The sequence below is a fragment of the Pan troglodytes genome, chromosome X (assembly GCF_028858775.2).
Source record: "Pan troglodytes isolate AG18354 chromosome X, NHGRI_mPanTro3-v2.0_pri, whole genome shotgun sequence".
Classification (NCBI taxonomy): Eukaryota; Metazoa; Chordata; class Mammalia; order Primates; family Hominidae; genus Pan; species Pan troglodytes.
The window spans coordinates 22546059-22565438 of record NC_072421.2 but is presented as its reverse complement, the minus strand read 5'-3'; the positions used below and the strand labels follow the sequence as shown (position 1 = coordinate 22565438).

The following is a 19380-nucleotide window of genomic DNA, read 5'->3' as shown; positions in this document are numbered from 1 at the left end:
CCCCTAAACCCCAGATCCTAACGTCAGATAACCTGACAGCCAGGCTCAGGTTGTGCACAATGTCCCTTCACACATAAAGCAGCTTTCTGATTTTTCTTGATAGACCCCTAAACCTAAAAGAGGAAAGGAAACTGGATTCCAATCCAATTTGAAATCAGGTAGCTGCTTTAAAACCACGTTCAGATGTTTCTAATCTTGATACTAGTGGTGGTTACACAACTGTATGCACTGGTCAAAACTCAGAACTGGTACACTAAAATTTACATAAATTATACCAAGTTAAAGAAGTATCTGTTCAGAAGTCACCAACACCACTGGCATAACCCCTCTGAAAAGAATGACAAAGAGCGCGGCATCCCTCAAGTCTCCTTTTCACCCAAGCCCATGGCTGAGCACTGCCTAAGGGTCTGAGAGCATCTTTTGAACTCAGAATGTGCTAAGTCCATCAAAAGCACAAAGACTGACAGGCAGCAGGTCCAGATTACAGAAATCAAGTGATATGCAAAAAAGACTTCAATTTCACAAATGAAAATTTTAGTTTACAATTAAAAGTTTAACTTAATTTTAAAAAAGGATCTGCCTATTAGACTTCTCAGATATTAGAAGCTTAATGAATTTCTAGGTCAAGCAGGTGGTCCTTTGGCATGCCTTACTTAACAGCTTGGCTTTATAGCCCTATGTCTAGTCCTTTTTACAACAGCTGCATGATGATGAAATGAAGCTCATGACACACAACCCACGCTGACACAGATGTTCACAGTAGCATGATATGTAATAGCCAGAAAGTAGAAACGACCCAAACTTCCATCAGGTTATAGATGGAGAAGCAAACTGTGGTTATCCACGCACTATTCAGGCATAAAAGGAACGAAGTACTGATACACGCTCCATACAACACGGTAGGACCTTAAAAACACTATGCTAAGTGAAATAAGTGATTCTATTTGTTATGTCCAGAAAAGGCAAATCCTTAGCCGTGTGTGATGGCACATGCTTGTAATCCCAGCTACTTGGGAGGCTGAGGCAGGAAAATCGCTTGAACCCGAGAGGCGGACGTTGCGGTGAGCCGAGATGGCGCAATTGCACTCCAGCCTGGGCAACAAGAGCGAAACTTTACCTCAAAAAACAAAACAGAAAAGGCAAACTCATAGAGATGTAAAGCAGATTAGTGGTTGCCAGAGGCTGGGAAGAATGCGGGGAGGAATAAGGGTGATGGCTAAGGGGCACAGGGTTTGTTTTTGAGGTGATGAAAATGTTCTAAAGTTGATTGTCATGATGGTCACGCAACTGCAAATATCCTGAAAGCCACTGAATTGTACATGTTCGATAAACGAGTTATATAGCATATGAATCATATCTCAATAAAGCTGTTCCCCAAAAATCCCAAACTAACACGCTGAGCCTTCAGAATCCCACTTACTGCAAGGTTGCCAAGGCAACGGAGAAGACTCAGAAGTTGGTTTCTCCACCGGCAAGCCACACGTAGAAGAAAAAAACTGGATCCTCATCTCTCACCTTATACAAAAAACCAACTTAAGGTGGATCAAAGACTTAAATCTAAAACCTGAAACCATAAAAATTCTAGAAGATAACGATAACATCAGAAAAACTCTTCTAGGCATTGGCTTAGGCAAAGAATTCATGACCAAGAACCCAAAAGCAAATGCAACAAAAACAAAAATAAATAAATAGGACCTAATTAAACTAAAAAGCTTCTGCACAGCCAAAGAAATAATCATCAAACAGATAACCCATAGAGTGGGAGAAAATATTTACAAACTATGCATCTGACAAAGGGCTAATATCCAGAATCTACAAGGAACTCAAATAAATCAGCAAGAAAAAAAAAAAAAACAAATATTCCCATCAAAAAGTGGGCAAAGGACATGGGCAACAGACAATTCTCAAAAGATAAACAGCCAACAAACATGAAAAAATGCTCAACATCACTAGTTGTCAGGAAAATGCAAATTAAAACCACAATCAGATACCACCTTACTCCTGCAAAAATGACTACAATTAAAAAGTCAAAGAAATAATAGATGTTGGCGTGGATGTGGTGAAAGGAAACACTTCTGCACTGCTGGTGGGAATATCAACTAGTACAACCACTATGGAAAACAGCATGGAGATTCCTGAAAGAACTAGAAGTAGAATTACCATTGCATCCAGCAGTCCCATTACTGGGTATATACCCAGAGGAAAAAAAGCCATTATTTGAAAAAGAAGGCCGGGCACGGTGGCTCACACCTGTAATCCCAGCACTTTGGGAAGCCAAGGTTTGAGGTCAGGAGTTCGAGACCAGCCTGCCCAACACGGTGAAACCCTGTCCCAACTAAATACAAAAAAACTAGCCGGGTGTGGTGGCAGGCGCCTGTAGCCCTGGCTACTTGGGAGGGTGAGGCAGGAGAATCGCTTGAACTCAGGAGGTGGAGGTTGCAGTGAGCCGAGACGGTGCCACTGCACTCCAGCCTGGGTGACATAAAGAGATTCTGTCTCAAAATAAATAAATAAAATAAAAATGGACCCAGCTGAGCCATTCTCAGATTATTAATCCACATAAACTGTGATTATGTGTCAGGTGACTAAATTTGTGGTAACTTACTGTACAGCAATAGAAAACTAATACATACATTCTTATGCAAAAAAAAAAAAAAAAGTAGTTGGTTTCTCCTCCTCCTCCACCACAAGCTGCCCACCAGGCACGGGCTCAGATGCAACACGCATCAGGTAAAGGGGCTGCAAGGAGTGGTCTTCTCTACCTGTCCCCATCTATCATAGACTACCAAGTATCTGAGTGGCTGCGGTGTGTAGGCACTGTCACTGCACAGTGAGGCGGCTGGTGCCCAGCTCCCACACAGCTTTCCTAACACTAAAGTGCCTGCAGCCAATCTCAGGCCTCCATGAGGTATGGCTGCAAAATACAGACAGGGGCCAGGCGTGGTGGTTCACGCCTGTACTCCCAGCATTTTGGGAGGCTGAGGCTGGAGGATCACTGGAGACCAGCCTGGGCAAAATGGCGAAACTCCGTCTCTGCTAAAAATACACCAGGCACGGTGGCTCACACCTGTAATCCCAGCACTTTAGGAGGCCAAGGCGGGCAGATCACAAGGTCAGGAGTTCGAGACCAGCCTGAGCAACATGATGAAACCCCGTCTCTACTAAAAACACAAAAATTAGCCGGGCGTGGTGGCGCATGCCTGTAATCCCAGCTACTCAGGAGGCTGAGGCAGGAGAATCACTTGAACACAGGAGGCGGAGGTTGCAGTGAGCCGAGATCGCGCCACTGCACTCCAGTCTGGGTGACAAGAGCAAGACTCCATCTCAAAAAATAAAAAATAAAAATAAAAATAAAAATAAATTAGCCAGGTGCAGTGGTGCGTGCCTGTAGTCCCAGCTACTCGGGAGGCTGAGGCAGGAGAATTGCTTGAGCCCAGGAGGCAGAGGCTGTAGTGAGCTGAGATCTTGCCATTGCACTCCTGCCTGGGTGACAGAACAGAGACAGTGGCGTGAAAAATTTACAGGACTTTTTCATAGAATGGTTTCTGATGTTCACAGAGAAGAGCAACCAGACAAGAAAAATTAACTACAGAAGAAAAACACAACACCAACACAGAAATGACACCCAAGCTCTTTTCATGCAAACATGCACTAAGGGAAGCCATATGGGCATGTTTACAGAGTACCAGCCGCAATGACTATTTCTTAAAACTCAATGCGCTAAGTTATAGCATAACTTAAATGTGTTGCTAATTATTTCACTGCCCTGCCTTGTCATTCCCACTGCAAGGGAGAGCATTTCCCACAGACACTGGGACTGGGGAGGGCAGCATCTTGCTGGTTGTCAAGTGATTCAAACTCACCCATCCTCACCCTTCTGATTTAACCCGTATGAGAGTCAAGACTCAGAAAACAAGGCACAGACAAAAGACAGTATACTAAAGCCTGCCTTTCATCTGGAAGGAATATTATCCATTAGTTTGTGGCTATGAGACACTGAATAACCAGGCCACTTGACCTCTCCTGAAAGGAATCATGCAAACAACATAAGGTATCCTACGATGCTCTTCAGTGGGCCCCGTCAGCTTAAGGACCATGTTTTTTGAGAAGAGGAAGGAACTCTGGCCCAGAGCTGTGGAAGAGAACCAAGGCAGAGGATTAGGAAAAGAGATCAGAACCCACAGAAAAGCAGGGGGTGGGGGTCATGCTACAACCCAACAGAAAGGAGAAGTTAGAGAAGTAACAAAAAGAAGGTTTTGAGAGGGGACTTGCAGTGTTTGAGGTCAGGGAACAGGAGATGACTCAGGAATGCATCTGGACCAGGTAAAGTGACCAGCCCTTACTTTTAGTTCAAAATTGGCATGTGACGTGTGGAGACGGCCCCAGCCACCAACCTACATTCACCCCCTCATCACAGAGGGGCAGGCTGAAACAGAGGACACAGGTTGGCCCTGGTCAAATGACAATGGTTTCCTTTAGCTCCGTCCAGAAGGGGAAACAAGATTTCTTTGCCAAAGTAGAAACCATGGGATTGCCAGTTTTATTATCTGGGAAGGATGAAATATGCTTTCTGAGCACTGTAGCACTATCATGAACATCCAGCTTTCTTCTCACTAACCTTAACCGGGCAGAATCCCTTACAGGTCATACCATTTTTGTGTTTAAAAATAATTCAAGGCCGGGCGCAGTGGCTCACGCCTGTAGTCACAGCACTTTAGGAGGCCAAGGCGGTCGGATCATTTGAGGTCAGGAGTTCAAGACCAGCCTGACAAACATGGTGAAACTCCGTCTCTGCTAAAATATAAAAATTAGCCAGCCGTGGTAGTGGGTGCCTGTAATACCAGCTACTCGGGAGGCTGGGGCAAGGGAATCCCTTGAACCCAGAAGGCAGGGGTTGCCGTGAGCCAAGATCACGCCACTGCACTTCAGCCTGGGCAACAGAGCAAGACTGTCTCAAAAAAAAAACAATACTTCAAGGGTTCTGTCTGAGCATCTATGCCAGGCTGTGTATCAACAATGAAATAGCATTTCCAAAGATAAAACAGTCTGGACTTTGGGAATTGTGTGATGTCAAAAAAAATATATCACATTTATATTAGACCGTCCTTGATACACATGTCGCTGAGGAGGTCCCTCTGCCTTCCCTTCCTGTGGCTTTACCAGAGTACTATTAGCCAAGTCCACATTCAACTGGGCCCCCAAGGAGATTACTCAGCACCTAGGAGGTGCTGGACAAGTAAGTGCCACTGGAGAATAAAGATGAAAGACAGAGGACACAAGTCAAAACTACTCAAACACAGAGAGGGCCGTGCACTATGATGGATTCCAGATGAGAAGGCAGCCATGTGAAGGGCTTGGAAATCTGTACTTCCAAATTTTTCCAGATGGCTCTGAAACAGGCAATCAAAATCATTGCACCTAGATGGTCTAAAGGCAGGAACGGGCAAGCTTTTTCTGTAAAGGGCCACGTGGTAAAGCGTTCTGGCTAAATCAGGTTTCTGTCACATATTCTTTGGTGTGTGTGCTTTACAACCCTTTTAAGATGTAAAGATCATTCTTAGCTGGAGGGTCACACAAAAACAGGCCAGATGAGCAGAATCTGGTCCAAGGACTTCAGAACATTCTTAGCATTTGAAACTAGAATAATCTGAGGAATATTTCCTATATTCAAGTTAGCAATTTATTGTGTTGAAAAAAGAACAGCTAACAACCAACGTAACTAAGAGTCTTGCTTTTTAAGGAATACGTCGAACTAACATTATCAACTAGTATCAACAGAAACCGCATACTAGAGAATGAGAATACTTAAGAGTACCGAATTCCACTTTAAAATCTCAAATTCCTAATCCACACTAGTACTTCAAGAACCTAGAAAAAGAGAAAAGTCCAAAGCAAAAAGAAAAGGATAACAGCAAAAAAAAAAAAAAAAAAAAAAAATCAATAAAATTGATAAAAACTAGCGGAGAAAAAAATTAAGCAAAGAGCTATTTCTTTGAAAAGATTATTAAGATAAACTCTAGCAAGACTTACAAAGAAAAAAAACCAGATTGCCAATATTAGGAATAACAGGAGATATCACTGTGGATACTCTGCAAGCACCAACAGGATAAGGGAATACTACAACTCTACACACATAAATGTGGCAACTTAAGAATGAAATGGGGCAATTCCTCTAAAAACACAAACTAATGAAATAGGAATTAAAAGAAATTAAACAATGTGTAAGCAGAAACTCAGTTGTATGCAAGAAAACCCAATTCCCGCTGAGAAAGAGAAAGAGCTGGAGTCCTTTAAAAATTAACTGCTTGTTTTTCTGTGGCTAGTGAGCCTTATCTCTCCTCCTTTCCCAGGCATTGTGAAGACCCTGTTTCTCTAGCTGTGCAGCTGCAAGGTCACTAGACAGATAAACTCAAGTCGCAAAACATGTTTTTCCTTAAAAAGTAAGAAATGATGTAATGCATGTCTCAATTAATTGAATAACTGTCTTTGTTTCTTGCTTCTGTAATATGCTCCCCCCTGCACAGATCTCCCCCTGCCCCCACGAAATGCTTAAAAGGTAACTTAACTCTTTGTTCAGGGCTCAGTCCTTTGAATGTTAATCTGACTGGGCCGGTGCACCTAAATAATAAATATCCTCGTGAACCCCATTGGTCTCTCTGATGCCTTATCAATCCCGCTACACTACCACAACTCACCGAATATGAAATAACATGAAGAGTCCTATAACTGTTAAGGAAACTGAATTTATAGCTTAAAAACTCCAGAAAGAGGCCAGGCATGGTGGCTCATGTCTGTAATCCCAGTACTTTGGGAGGCCAAGGTGCGTCAACTGCTTGAGGTCAGGAGCTTGAGACCAGCCTGGGCAACATGAGGAAGCCCTGTCTCTAAAAAAAAAATACAAAAATTAGCCAGTGATGATGGTGCGTACCTGTAGTCCCAACTACCTTGCGGGGCGGGAGGGGAGGGGGGTGAGGCAGGAAAATTGCCTGAGCCCTGGAGGTCAAGGCTGCAGTGAGTTGAGATCACACCACTGCATTTCAGCCTGGGTGACATAGCAAGACCGTCTCTCAAGAAAAAAAACACTCCAGAAAAGAGATCTTGAGACAAAGACGGTTTCACTGGAGAGTTCTACCAAACATTTAAAGAATTAACACCAATTCTACACAATCTCTTCCAGAAGGGAAGGCCTCCCTATTTTATGAAGCCAGTATTATGCTAATACCAAAACCAGACCAAGACAGTCCAAAAAAGAAATCTATGGACCAATATCCCTCATGAGTATAGACACAAAAATCCTTGACAAAATCATTAGCAAATAGGATTCAGCAATATAGAAAAATATGCCATGACCAAGTGAGATTTATTCCAGGTATACAAGGCTAGTTCAACATTCAAAAAAAAAAAAAAAACAAACAAACAAACAAAGTGATCCACCATAATAGGTTAAAGAAAAAAACCCACATTTTATATTAATTTATGCAAAAAAGAACCTGACAAATTCCAACACTCATTCAAGATAAACACACAAAAATGGGAATAGAGGAGAGCTTTCTCAACTTGATAAAGGGTATCTACAAAAAACCTACAGTTAGCATAATAGTCAAAATGGTAAAAGACTGCTCTCCCCATAAGGTCCAAAAACAAGGCAAGGATGTCTGTTCTCACAGCTGCTATTCAAGGGTAACCAAAGTATAGCCAGCACAGTAAGGCACATAGATTAACAACCTGCCCAAGGTCACACACACTAGTAAGTAGTGGAACCAGGATTCAAACCCCAACAGCTGGGCTCCAAAATCCAGTGTTTTTACGTACAACATTGTTATATATGCAACAAGAATAAGCAAGCCATTTGTACCACACATCAAAGTGGTTATCTACTTGTGACAGTATCACAGTTGTATCCCCTCTTTCTTTATATTTCCCTAACCCCATAGTGTAAAATGAGCAGATGTAGTAAAAAGACAAATGCACAAACCACTGCTTGAACAGTTCCTGCAGCCTTCTGAAGCAAAGCCAGACCCTTTGTTCAAAGAAATAAATTACAGGAACTCCACTAAAAATTTAGCAGTCACAAAATGCTTAAAAAAAAAAAAAGCCCCTAAACCTGACAAAAACAAGCAATGGGGAAAGGATTCCCTATTTAATAAACGGTGCTGGGAAAACTGGCTAGCCATATGCAGAAAACAGAAACTGGACCCCTTCCTTACACCTTATACAAAAAATTAACTCAAGATGGATTAAAGACTTAAATGTAAAACCCCAAACCATAAAAACCCTAGAAGAAAACCTAGGCAATACCATTCAGGACATAGGCAAGGGCAAAGACTTCATGACAAAAAAACACCAAAAGCAACTGCAACAAAAGCCAAAATTGACAAATGGGATTTAATTCAACTAAAGAGCTTCTGCACAGCTAAAGAAACTATCATCAGAGTGAACAGGCAACCTACAGAATGGGAGAACATTTTTGCAATCTACCCATCTGACAAAGCTCTAATATCCAGAATCCACAAAGAACTAAATTTATAAGAAAAACATAACCTCATCAAAAAGTGGGTGAAGGATATGAACAGACACTTCTGAAAAGAAGACATTTATGCAGCCAACAAACATATGGGAAAAAAGCTCATCATCACTGGTCATTAGAGAAATGTAAATCAAAACCACAATGAGATACCATCTCATGCCAGTTAGAATGGTCCTTATTAAAAAGTCAGGAAACAACAAATGCTGGAGAAGTGTGGAGAAATAGGAATGCTTTTACACTGTTGGTGGGAATGTAAATTAGTTCAACTATTGTGGAAGACAGTGTGGTGATTCCTCAAGGATCTAGAACCAGAAAAACCATCTGACCCAGCAATCCCATTACTGGGTATATACCCAAAAGATTATAAATCATTCTACTATAAAGACACATGCATACGTATGTTTACTAAGCACTATTTACAATAACAAAGACTTGGAACCAACCCAAATGCCCATCTATGATAGACTGGATAAAGAAAATGTGGCACATATACACCATGGAATACTATGCAACCATAAAAAAGAATGAGTTCCTGTCCTTTGCAGGGACATGGATGATGCTGGAAGCCATCATTCTCAGCAAACTAACACAGGAACAGAAAACCAAACACCACATGTTCTCACTCATAAGTGGGAGCTGAACAATGAGAACACATGGACACAGGGAAGGGAACATCATACACCTGGGCCTGTCAGGGGGTGGGGGGCAAGGGGAGGGAGAGCATTAGGACAAATGCATGCAGGGTCTAAAACCTAGATGACAGGTTGATAGGTATAGCAGACCACCATGGCACATGTATACCTATGTAACAAACCTGCACGTTCTGTACTGCATCCCAGAACTAAAATTAAAAAAAAAAAAAAAAAAAGTCCTGTCATATTCTTGCATTTCATACCAAAGGGAGTTAATAGTAAGCTCTTTCCTCTCTCTTCTCAACATCAAGCCTCCAGCTCCAAATTAGACAAACCCCCACGTAGGAACAAACACTTGGACTGAGAAACCCATGACCATCTTCCTCAAAATTCCACATACAACTGGGCCGCTTAGCTACTGCCTTATACAGTTAAAAGATTCAGTGTTAAGCCATTTATAAAACTTCAGCCAGGTACTGCAGTGTGCACCAGTAACATTAGTGACTCAGGAGTCTCAGGCTGGAGGATCCCTTGAGTCCAGGAGCTCGAAATCAGTCTGAGCAACACAGCAAGACCCCATCTTTGAAAAACAAAAACAAAAAACTATGCCACTACTGTTTTCCAAAGCATGATCCAAGGCACTGGCCCTGAAAATACATGTTGAATATCCTTTATCCAAAATGCTTGGGAACGAAAGTGTTTTTGGATTTTTTTTTTTTTCCACTTTGGAATATCTGCATCACACTCACTGACTCAAAGTCCCTAATCTGGAAATCCCGAATCAGCATTTTTTTGTGTTATGTCGGTGCTCAAAGTTTCAGATTTTGGAGCATTTCGGATTAGGGATGCTCAACCTGTACTCTAAGAAAAAGGATTGAGGAACAGTTCTATATTCACCTCTGCACTCTAAGGCCAGCAAAGGAATTTGGAATGCCCACAGGCACATAAGTCTTGTTTGAACACTGTGATCTACAGTCCTTCTAGAAGGGAGAATTCAGAATTAAATACAGCAGTGTTCTAGGAATTGCTCAGGATTCTCACTGCAGAAATTTTCATTTATGAAAAAAAATGGAGTCATGCAACACAAGTAATTGATATCTTAAATCAAAGTGTCCTTTTAAAATTCTGCTTTAATCACTTAGGGAGGAAGCCCTTTAAATAAAGTAGACCAACCTTCAAAACACAGGGCAACCCATTATTTTCTGCCTCTTCTCTTGCCAGCAGAGCTTTCGTTACCCTTCAAGTAAGTTAAATTCACACCTCTTTATAACTGAGCATCTTTATCCACTGGCACAATTTCAAAGTACTCGGCCCTAAGTATTGCAATTAGTGTTAGGTATTTTATGTATCATTTGATACTCTTCCAAACATTTTATTGGACATTCCACCCAACGACACAGTGTGTGGGATTTTAGTATCATTAGCACCTTCATGGAGAGGGAAAAATTAAGGTGTGTGTAAAACTACCCAGAGTCAAGTCAGTTCAGGAATCTAGAACATGCTACTGGCTCTTACCAGCTCCTTTTGAATCTGTGGCTTAGCACGTAAACACATTTATCACCAGTATCACCACTAGCTAGCTCGGTGGCTCCTTCCGGAACACAGATGACAGTGTCAATTTAATGAAACCCAGGCCCACCACACCTCAGGGCCGCAGGGTTGTTTTTCCTGGGGTCTGGAAAAGTGCCTAGCTGTAAGGGTTTTAAAGAGCATTTGTGCATGGTTTACATACGTGGTTTGCAGATTCAATTGAGGAGGTTTTCTGACTTTTCAAAAGAACTGAGTCTATACCATGAAATGGTGGTCGGAGCCACAGTGCACACCAGCAGGCTTAGGTTACAACTGCAGTGAAATAGTGAATTAAAACACCTAGAATATGCAGACTCCAAAAACTAAACTAAGAACTTTATTGACGTTTTTAAACAGATACTAGTAACTTTATAACTAATCCTTATCTGTGAAAGATTAGCATAACCATGGTGATCGCAATTATAAAGCCCATAATCTCAAATCTTCTGGGTATGAAATCCAAAATCAAAAGCTCTAACTTTTTAAAGCTATTAGAGAACACAGCATTTTAATCTTTATCTCCTGAGAAGGTAGCTAAGGCCTGAAACTACCAATTCAAACAAAACGGAGTAAATTACATACTAAGGGGATGAGAAGATTCCCAATTGGTAACTCCTCCACTGCAAATGCAAAAGTGACTTTCTAAAAAAAAAAAAAAAAAAAAAAAAAAAAAGACACATTGACTGACTACTGGTTATTAAATTAGAATGTCTCATGCAGGGATTCAGATTACTTGAAAAAGTACCCCTCTCTTGTTAGCCAGGATGGGGGTCACTCCTAGTGCCTTGATTATGGAGTCAATTTCTTAAACAGCTGTCATCCCTTCCAAAGCATTTTAAATACTGAATTACCCAATGAGAACTAGATGAGGATTACAGATATAAAGTAGAAACTAAAATCTTACCATATGCTACCTCCATAGGTTTAAGGAAATCGGTATAACTTGGAAACTACAATCTAAAAAGAATCATTATGGTTTACTCAATGTTTTAATGGCAAGCCCACAAAACTAATTCCCGGCAACATGAGGTTATTCAGCCTGGAGTCATATAGAGCATAACCTGTGCAATTAAGAATCTTTTGCAGAGTTGGGAAAAAAGCATTTAAAAAAAAATCACAAAGCAAAAGCACATGCCAAAGGAAGGCAATGCCAACAAGGGATCTCCCGGAAGCAGCCCATAAAATATTTTCAAACACAATTAACGCATGAGAATTCCTATGTAAAGCACACAAAAAAGTCTTCTCCAAAGCTGTCAAATCCTGAGTCCAGGTGCTTCCTGGCTACCGGGAAGCACAAGGAATATACTGGGGGAAGAGGAAAAACCGGGTAGAAATTGACCTTGTATGTGTTGATACAGAGTTTAGACTTCATCCATGGGGTAATAGGGACCCACGGAAGAGTTTTTAAATGGGAAAAGGGACAGGGATCCTGTTGAGTTCCTAATGATCGGGCCCATCCCCAAACGGAGACAAATGGGGAGACTGTAGCCAGGAAACTAAAGTAAGGAACAGGTGATGAGCAACAAATTTGAGAACATTGGCAGGCAGAAGCCACAGGACTTAATGAGACTGACTAGGCTGACTGGTTGGGCTGAGTGAGGTAGGTGTGCCAAAGGTTTCAGACAAGTTTTTGTTGTTGTTGTTTTAAATAAGGAACCTACTAGAGGAGTTCTCATACTTTAATCAGCAACAGAATTACTGTGAGGCAGATGATTAAAAATGCAAAATCCAGGAACTCACCCCCCTCCACCAACTGTGATTCAGTCCGTGTAGAGTAGGGCCCAAGCATGCATTCCCCACTCCCAGTCATCAGCCCTGAAAGGCTGCATTGTTAAAGCAACAGCGTCTGTGCCTGCGGTGTTATCACAATGGGGGATTAAAGTGTAGTGGGACAGGATAATAATGCTGAAGGAGGGGGAGGAAGGAAGCTTTCTCTACTCTTGAGAAAGCTAGATGCAATCTGAACTACATTGTTTAGGTTTTATTATTTAGACAGTTACAGCTATTTAAAACACACAAAGAAGACATGCTTCCACCAGAAGGCAGCTCAAATACAGGGGAGCGTGGGAGCTGGTTAAAAAGAGCGATGGTTCAGGAAATCAGGGAGGGAAGGTCACCTCAAACCACAGGCTCAGTTCAGTAGGAAGCAATGACCAAGCTCCTAACAGAGCCCAGTGCCAACCTTAGAGAAAGACAGGGCCCATCCTCCTTCCCTGCCTAACAATTTGTGGGCATAATTGACACTTCCAAGAAGGACCAGGGAAATATTGCTGATGATCTGTCATCCAAATTACTGAAATGGTCTAGTATGAATTTAAACCAGGGTTTCTCTGCCTGGGCACTATGGACATTTTGGGCTGTCAATGCTGCAGGGGAGTTGTCCTGTGCGCTGCAGGACGTACTAGATGCTAGTAGCATCTCCCCAGTTGTGACAACCAAAAATGTCTCCAGAAATTGCCAGATGTCACCCACGGAGGGAAGCACCCACATTGAGAATCACCGCCTTAAACTAAGAGGCTTCAGAATCGTGGAAGCAGAACCAGCCTTCCAATCAAACAAACATGGCTTTGAATTCCAGCTCTGCCACTCAAAAAGTAAAAAACCTCAAGATTAGGCCTATTTATTTGTCTTTAAAATGGGGATAACAAGACCTACCTAGGGTTATTTTGAGGATTTACCTAAAATAATGCACAAAGCACTCAGGGCACCTAGCCCCTGTGGCAATTACTAAGTACAACTTTTATGTTTTCAAATAGTTCAAAGAGCCGCTTTTGTTTTTGAAGAATAACTAGGGACATGTGCCTCCAGCATTGGCCTTGGGTGGAAACCTACACCCCCTAAAACGAACGGGCTGTCTCAGTCCTCCCCCTCCCCAGCCTGGGGGTCTCAACCTGGGGTCCATGGATGCCCAAGGGGCCAATGGATACAATTCAGGGGGCCTGTGAACTTGAATGGAAAAAAAACACACAGACTTATTTTCACTAATAGAAATTTAGCACTTTCTTCAGTTATGCTTGGAGGCCAAAAAATCACACACTGTCAACTACACCTGGTCATTGCCACAAAAAATCAGGTTTTTCTCCTTGCCTAACAATTTGTTAAATATCAATTTTGCTCAGCTCTACTTATGAAACTTATTAGCCTTGCTGCCACATCTTGTTATTTGATGTGTTAATAAAGAAGCACATGAGCTGGGCGCGGTGGCTCACACCTGTAATCCCAGCACTTTGAGAGGCCAATGCGGGTGGATCATGAGGTCAGGAGTTCGAGACCAGCCTGGCCAACATGGCAAAACCCCATCTCTACCAAAAATACAAAAACTAGCCGGCTGTGGTGCCGCGTGCCTGTAATCCCAGCTACTCTGGAGGCTGAGACAGGAGAATAGCTTGAACCTGGGAGGCAGAGGTTACAGTGAGATCGTGCCATTGCACTCTAGCTCTGGGCGACAGAGCGAGACTGTGGGGGGGGGGGGGTGGACGGGAAGCAAAGCACATGTTACCATACCACACGGTGGGGGTTTTGTATTTTGAAGATTGGGTTATTTCACGCATCTAAAATTCTTACTCTGAGAAGAGGTGCACAGGCTTCCCTGATGAGGGTCAAGGGTACAAAAGAACCCCCTGCCCCAAACCTTCTCTGCTAAGCCCGTAATTCCCAAGTAGCCTTCTGTTCTTAAATTATTAAACAAGGTTATAGAATTTGTGAATTTGAGCGACACAAATCTCTTTGTGTCCCTGCACAAATCATATAGCAATGGTCCAAATGACAGACCTAACAGTATCTGCCACGTTTCTGAATTCTGGACCATCCTCATAATTCTACAAGGTAAATGAGCGTCTCACTTTCCCCTAATGGACATGAACCAGCATTCCACCTTTACCATAACATAAACTTGGTCTATTTAATCAGCGTGTACCAAATATCTACCATGTACCAGAGCTGTCTCCAGGATACAGACCCTGGTGGAGGTCTGCCTTCAAAAGATACGCCTAGCCCAGGGGAAAAAAATGGACATAGGATTGCTAGACCTTTTCAGAGCTGGCTGGCCTGTTAGAGACCTTCCACTCCAACATGGCAAGAAGAGGCTACAGCAGCTCACTCACCACTGTTTTTGTGTGCGGGTTTTGCTTTTTTGACACACAGTCTCTCTGTCGCCCAGGCTGGAGTGCAGTGGCACAATCTGGGCTCAGCGTAACCTCCACCTCCCTCGTTCAAGCCATTCTCTTGCCTCAGCCTCCAGAGTAGCTGGGACTACAGACACAGGCCACCAACACCCGGCTGATTTTTGTATTTTTAGTAGAGATAGGGTTTCATCATGTTGGCCAGGCTGATCTCAAACTCCCGTCCTCAGGTCATCTGCCCACCTCAGCCTCCCAAAGTGCTGGGATTACAGGCATGAGCCACCACGCCTGGCCCTTGTTTTGTTTTTGAGAGTTTCCCGCCACTGTCCAGGCTGGAGTGCAGTCTCCACTTCCTGGGCTCAGGGGATCCTCCCGCCTCAGCCTCTCAACTAGCTGGGACTACAGGTGCAGAAAACCCACCACACCTGGCTAATTTTTTTTTCTTTCTTTTTTTTTTTTTTTTTTGTAGAGACAGGTTTTTCCCATGTTGCCCAGGCTGGTCTTGAACTCTTGGGCTCAAGCGCTTCGCCTCCCAGAGTGCTGGAATTACAGGCATGCGGCATCGCGCCGGGCCTCTCACTCACTCTCTGGATACCCAGGCATCCTGCCTAGCACATAGGGTTAGGAACAGATCACATTTCCTCCACCAACTCAGATATGCCTAAACTATCTGAACATGGGACAAGTTTATTCCTGTTAGCCTCAGGCTAAGTCACAAAATGTTTTTCGGGCTCAAGAGTCCTTATAGTCCAATACTTCACTTACAAGATGACCACAGATGAGTTGTTTTTTTAAAAGCAAAAATAAAAATTTCCTGGGTTACACCTCATCAGCCAGAACACTAAACCAGCACCACCAAGCCCAACCTACAGTTGCTCTTGGTGGTCTGGTGGCTGCTGCGTTCCCAACACAGTAACAACATAATAACTAAGTGGTTCAAGTTTAATTCCACTAAAATCACATCATGGAACTGGAACATTAGAAAGGATTACTGACAAACGGGGAAAAGAACATGAATCCAGGCTCCACAGGCATTTGACTCACCCTTGAGTCACATCCAATATTCACATGCCAAGAGTAATGCCTTTTGACTCATTATCAATTAAGTGTTTTTGGAGACCTCACAAGTCGATTTTTCACCAAGTTCCCCTTACTAAAAACTAAGTGAACTTAGATCCCAATCTAGCCAGGATCTCTTTATTTTTCAAATGTGGATACTGACAGGACGATGTGCTTCACCCCAAATAAAGTGATGGAAGAGAATGCAATATGAATCGGAGTTCTTACGCCCAGAACACTTGTAATGACTCAAGGTCTGACAGATGCATACATACACACATTCCCCACCCCCCCACACACACGTAACAGTTCTTTCTAGAATGTTCGCCTTGCCATCAAAGCTTTCTCATCTTTAAGAACAGACTGGGAATTAAAATATTAACAGCTTATGTTTCATCTTTCCCTCTTAAGAACGTTCTATTCTGATCTATACACGTCTTTATCGTCAATCTTTTTACTTCCTCTTTGCACAACTAAATTAAGATGCCACTTCCACACCTTTCCAACTTCAAAAACGTCAGTTTCTCCTCCTCCCTCCCACACGATACATCCATGGTTCTCCTGGACAGTGTCAGCCCCAAGTGTTAAAATTCTCTCACTTTTTCTTCATTCGCTCTTTTCCCACTTTAACAAAACAACAAAAACATCCTATTGTGAACCAGCACTTCAAGAGACTAAATCTAAATTTGGCCAAGGAGGTTTAAGGACAAAGGGAAGTGCCAGAGTCTTTGGGCTCCATGCTGAGATCACCCTCCTTAAAGCATAAAAGAAAACCCATGAACACACCGGCACGGTGGCTCATGCCTGTAATCCCAGCCCTTCGGGAGGCTGAGGCAGGCGGATCGCTTGAGGCCAGGAGTTTGAGACCAGCCTGGCCAACGTGGTGAAACCGTCTCTACTTTAAACAAAACAAAAAAAAATTAGCTGGGCGTGGTGGCTCGAGTCTGTAATCCCGGCTACTTGGTAGGCTGAGACACAAGAATTGTTTGAACCCAGGAGATGGAAGTTGCAGTGAGCCGAGATCGCACCACTGCACTCCAACCTGGGCGACAGAGTGAGACTCCATCTCAGAATAAAAAAAAAAAAAAAAAAAAGTTAAGAAAATCCATGGACGATAAATACAGGTGAGTGTTCACAAGGTGCTCACAACAGGGACACTTCCCAGACTCACCCCTTACTAGCTGGGTGACCCTAATACACTATTTCTCCTCACCGCTAAATTCAGTATGCTAGAGCTTTCATTAACCATTCAGCCCTAAGGCTGGCAGGGTTATTAATGAAACCTTGGCTCTTCAGCTCCACCACTCAAGCACCATTTCATCTCTAGCAGTCTCCATGCCCTACCATCCTCACCTAAGAAATGTGGGAACTAAAATTAACATGCTTTGTTTTCTCTAAGTCACTTCAGACTACCTAAATACACTGACATTGCTTAAAAACCCTACAGTGTGCTCCACAGCTACCCCCTTAAGAGTAAAAGCCCGAAGAGGTGTACACTTTTTTTTTTCTTTTTAATGGACAGGGAAGGCTCAGAAAGGTTAACATAAACCCAAGGCCACACGCAGAGCCCATCAGGAAGAAGCCAGACTCAAACCCAGGTGTTGCTCCAAATCCTCAGTCTTCACTAGATCTTGTGCCTTCGGAGATCCTTTAAATTTGCGGGAGAAAATGCAAAGTGAGTACTCAGAAATTCAGAAAGAAAGAAAGGAACAGTGTTAAAAATGGTAAGAGAAAAGCCTGCTCTATCCAATTCGAGGAAAACAGTGGGAAAAGCAAGGTATGAGCGAGACACTCCAAGTGGAACCTATGGGAAGTGCAGATTCAAGTCTGCGGCAGTCACAGGTTTAAAAGCCACCAGAAAAAGAAAGGGCAGTTCTATCCTTCCCGCGACTCCCACCCCCCACGACAGAGGCACCCCGAGAAAAGAAGCCTGCAAATTATCCTTCCCCTTCAAATTTCCTGCACACAGTTCCGACTTTAGCAGGCCTCTCTCTTCTGGTCGGGTTTTTTTTTTTTTTTTTTTTTTTTTTTGAGACAGGGTCTTGCTCTGTCGCCCAGGCTGGAGTGCAATGGCGCGATCTTGGCTCACTGCAACCTCCGCCTCCCAGGTTCAAGCGATTGTCCTGCCTCAGCCTCCCGAGTAGCTGGGATTACAGGCGCGTGCCACCACGCCCGGCTAATTTTTGTATTTTTAGAAGAGACGGTGTTTCACCATGTTGGCTAGGCTGGTCTCGAACTCCTGACCTCGTGATCCGCCCGCCTCGGCCTCCCAAAGTGCTAGGATTACAGGCGTGAGCCACCGCGCCCGGCCGGCTGTCTTTTGATAGCTCCCCGATTCGGGGTGTAAACGATTCCCGCGCCCAGACCTCATGCCTCCCCACCCCCAATAATAATAATCGTTTCCTTTTCCCGTCCCCCAGTTCCTTTCCGGGGGATCCGTCTCCTACGCAGTCGGCTGAGAATTCTGCAAGCGCTGCGCGTCCGCAGACCTTTCCCCAGCCCCAGCTCCCTACGAGGGGAAACCCCCGCCCCCAAGAGGGAAATTTACCCGCCTGCAAGAACAGGAAAAGGTCGCGCGGGCAGCCCCGCTCGGCGCACGCCCCCAGCCCGGGCTCGCCGCGCGGGTCACGCCTCGCTCCGCCGCAGTCCCTGCAACCCTCGTCCCATGGGGGGTCCGCCCGCGCCCGGCAGCCCGGGGACTCCCCGAGCGGGAGCGCGAAGGCGGCGAGCCCGCGTGGGAGCGCGGGTGGACGGCCGGGGCCCGGAAGGGCGGCGCGGCCGGCGGGCACCCGGGACTGCCCCTCCAGGCCCCGAGCTGCGGCCGAGATGGAGCGCGGAGCCAGCAGGAGCGCGGCCTCCGCCCGACCGCCGGTGCACGCGGCCCCGCAGCGCGCTGTGCGCGGCAGTCCGGGAGAGTGCGGCGCCGCGCGGGCCGCCCGCATTGTTCGGCCCGCGGCTCACGCCCCGCCCGACCCCCGCCCCAGCCCGCCAGGCGGCGGGAGCGGCGGGGATGGCCGCGCAGGTGGCGGCGGGCGCCCTCACCTTTGGCGCCGAGCATGAAGTCGAGCGTGCTGTGCCGTGCTGCTGCCATAGTGAGGCGAGGCCCTGTGCCATGCCTGGGGGAGCGGCCGCGGGAGACTGGGGGGCCGCGCGGCGTGTCAGGCTGCGGCCGGCTGGGAGTGCGCTGCGCCCGGGGAGGCCAGGACTAGGAGGTGGGAGGGGCCGCCGGGAGCGACCCGGGGCGCGGGGGCGGGGCCGGTCCCGCCTCCGGGAGGGAGGAAGCCGGGACGCCTCCAGCCCCGAACTTGGAGCGCCGGGTGTGAGGCCTCGCTAATGGTGGAAACGTGGGCGCCGTGCTCCCCGGCGTGCGTCACCAATGGCCGCGCCCTGCTCCAAGGCTCGCGCGGCCGCTCCCGCCATCCGTTAGGTCACCTTAGGTTTAAACAGCGCAGCAGGATTTCCGGGGGGCCCA

General features: G+C 44.9%; 1 protein-coding gene across 6 annotated transcripts in view; it reads right to left on the bottom strand.

Moving 5' to 3' along the window:
* Window positions 1-18865, bottom strand: part of SMS (spermine synthase) — a 78071-nt gene extending 59206 nt beyond the window's left edge. For all 6 annotated transcript variants that reach the window (XM_054676989.2, XM_063804221.1, XM_063804222.1 and 3 more), the window contains exon 1: window positions 18457-18865. In XM_054676989.2, coding sequence (XP_054532964.1) covers window positions 18457-18850 — 394 coding nt within the window. In that variant the 5' untranslated portion in view covers window positions 18851-18865. The remainder of the gene's footprint in view (window positions 1-18456) is intronic.
* Between the last annotated feature and the right edge of the window lie 515 nt (window positions 18866-19380).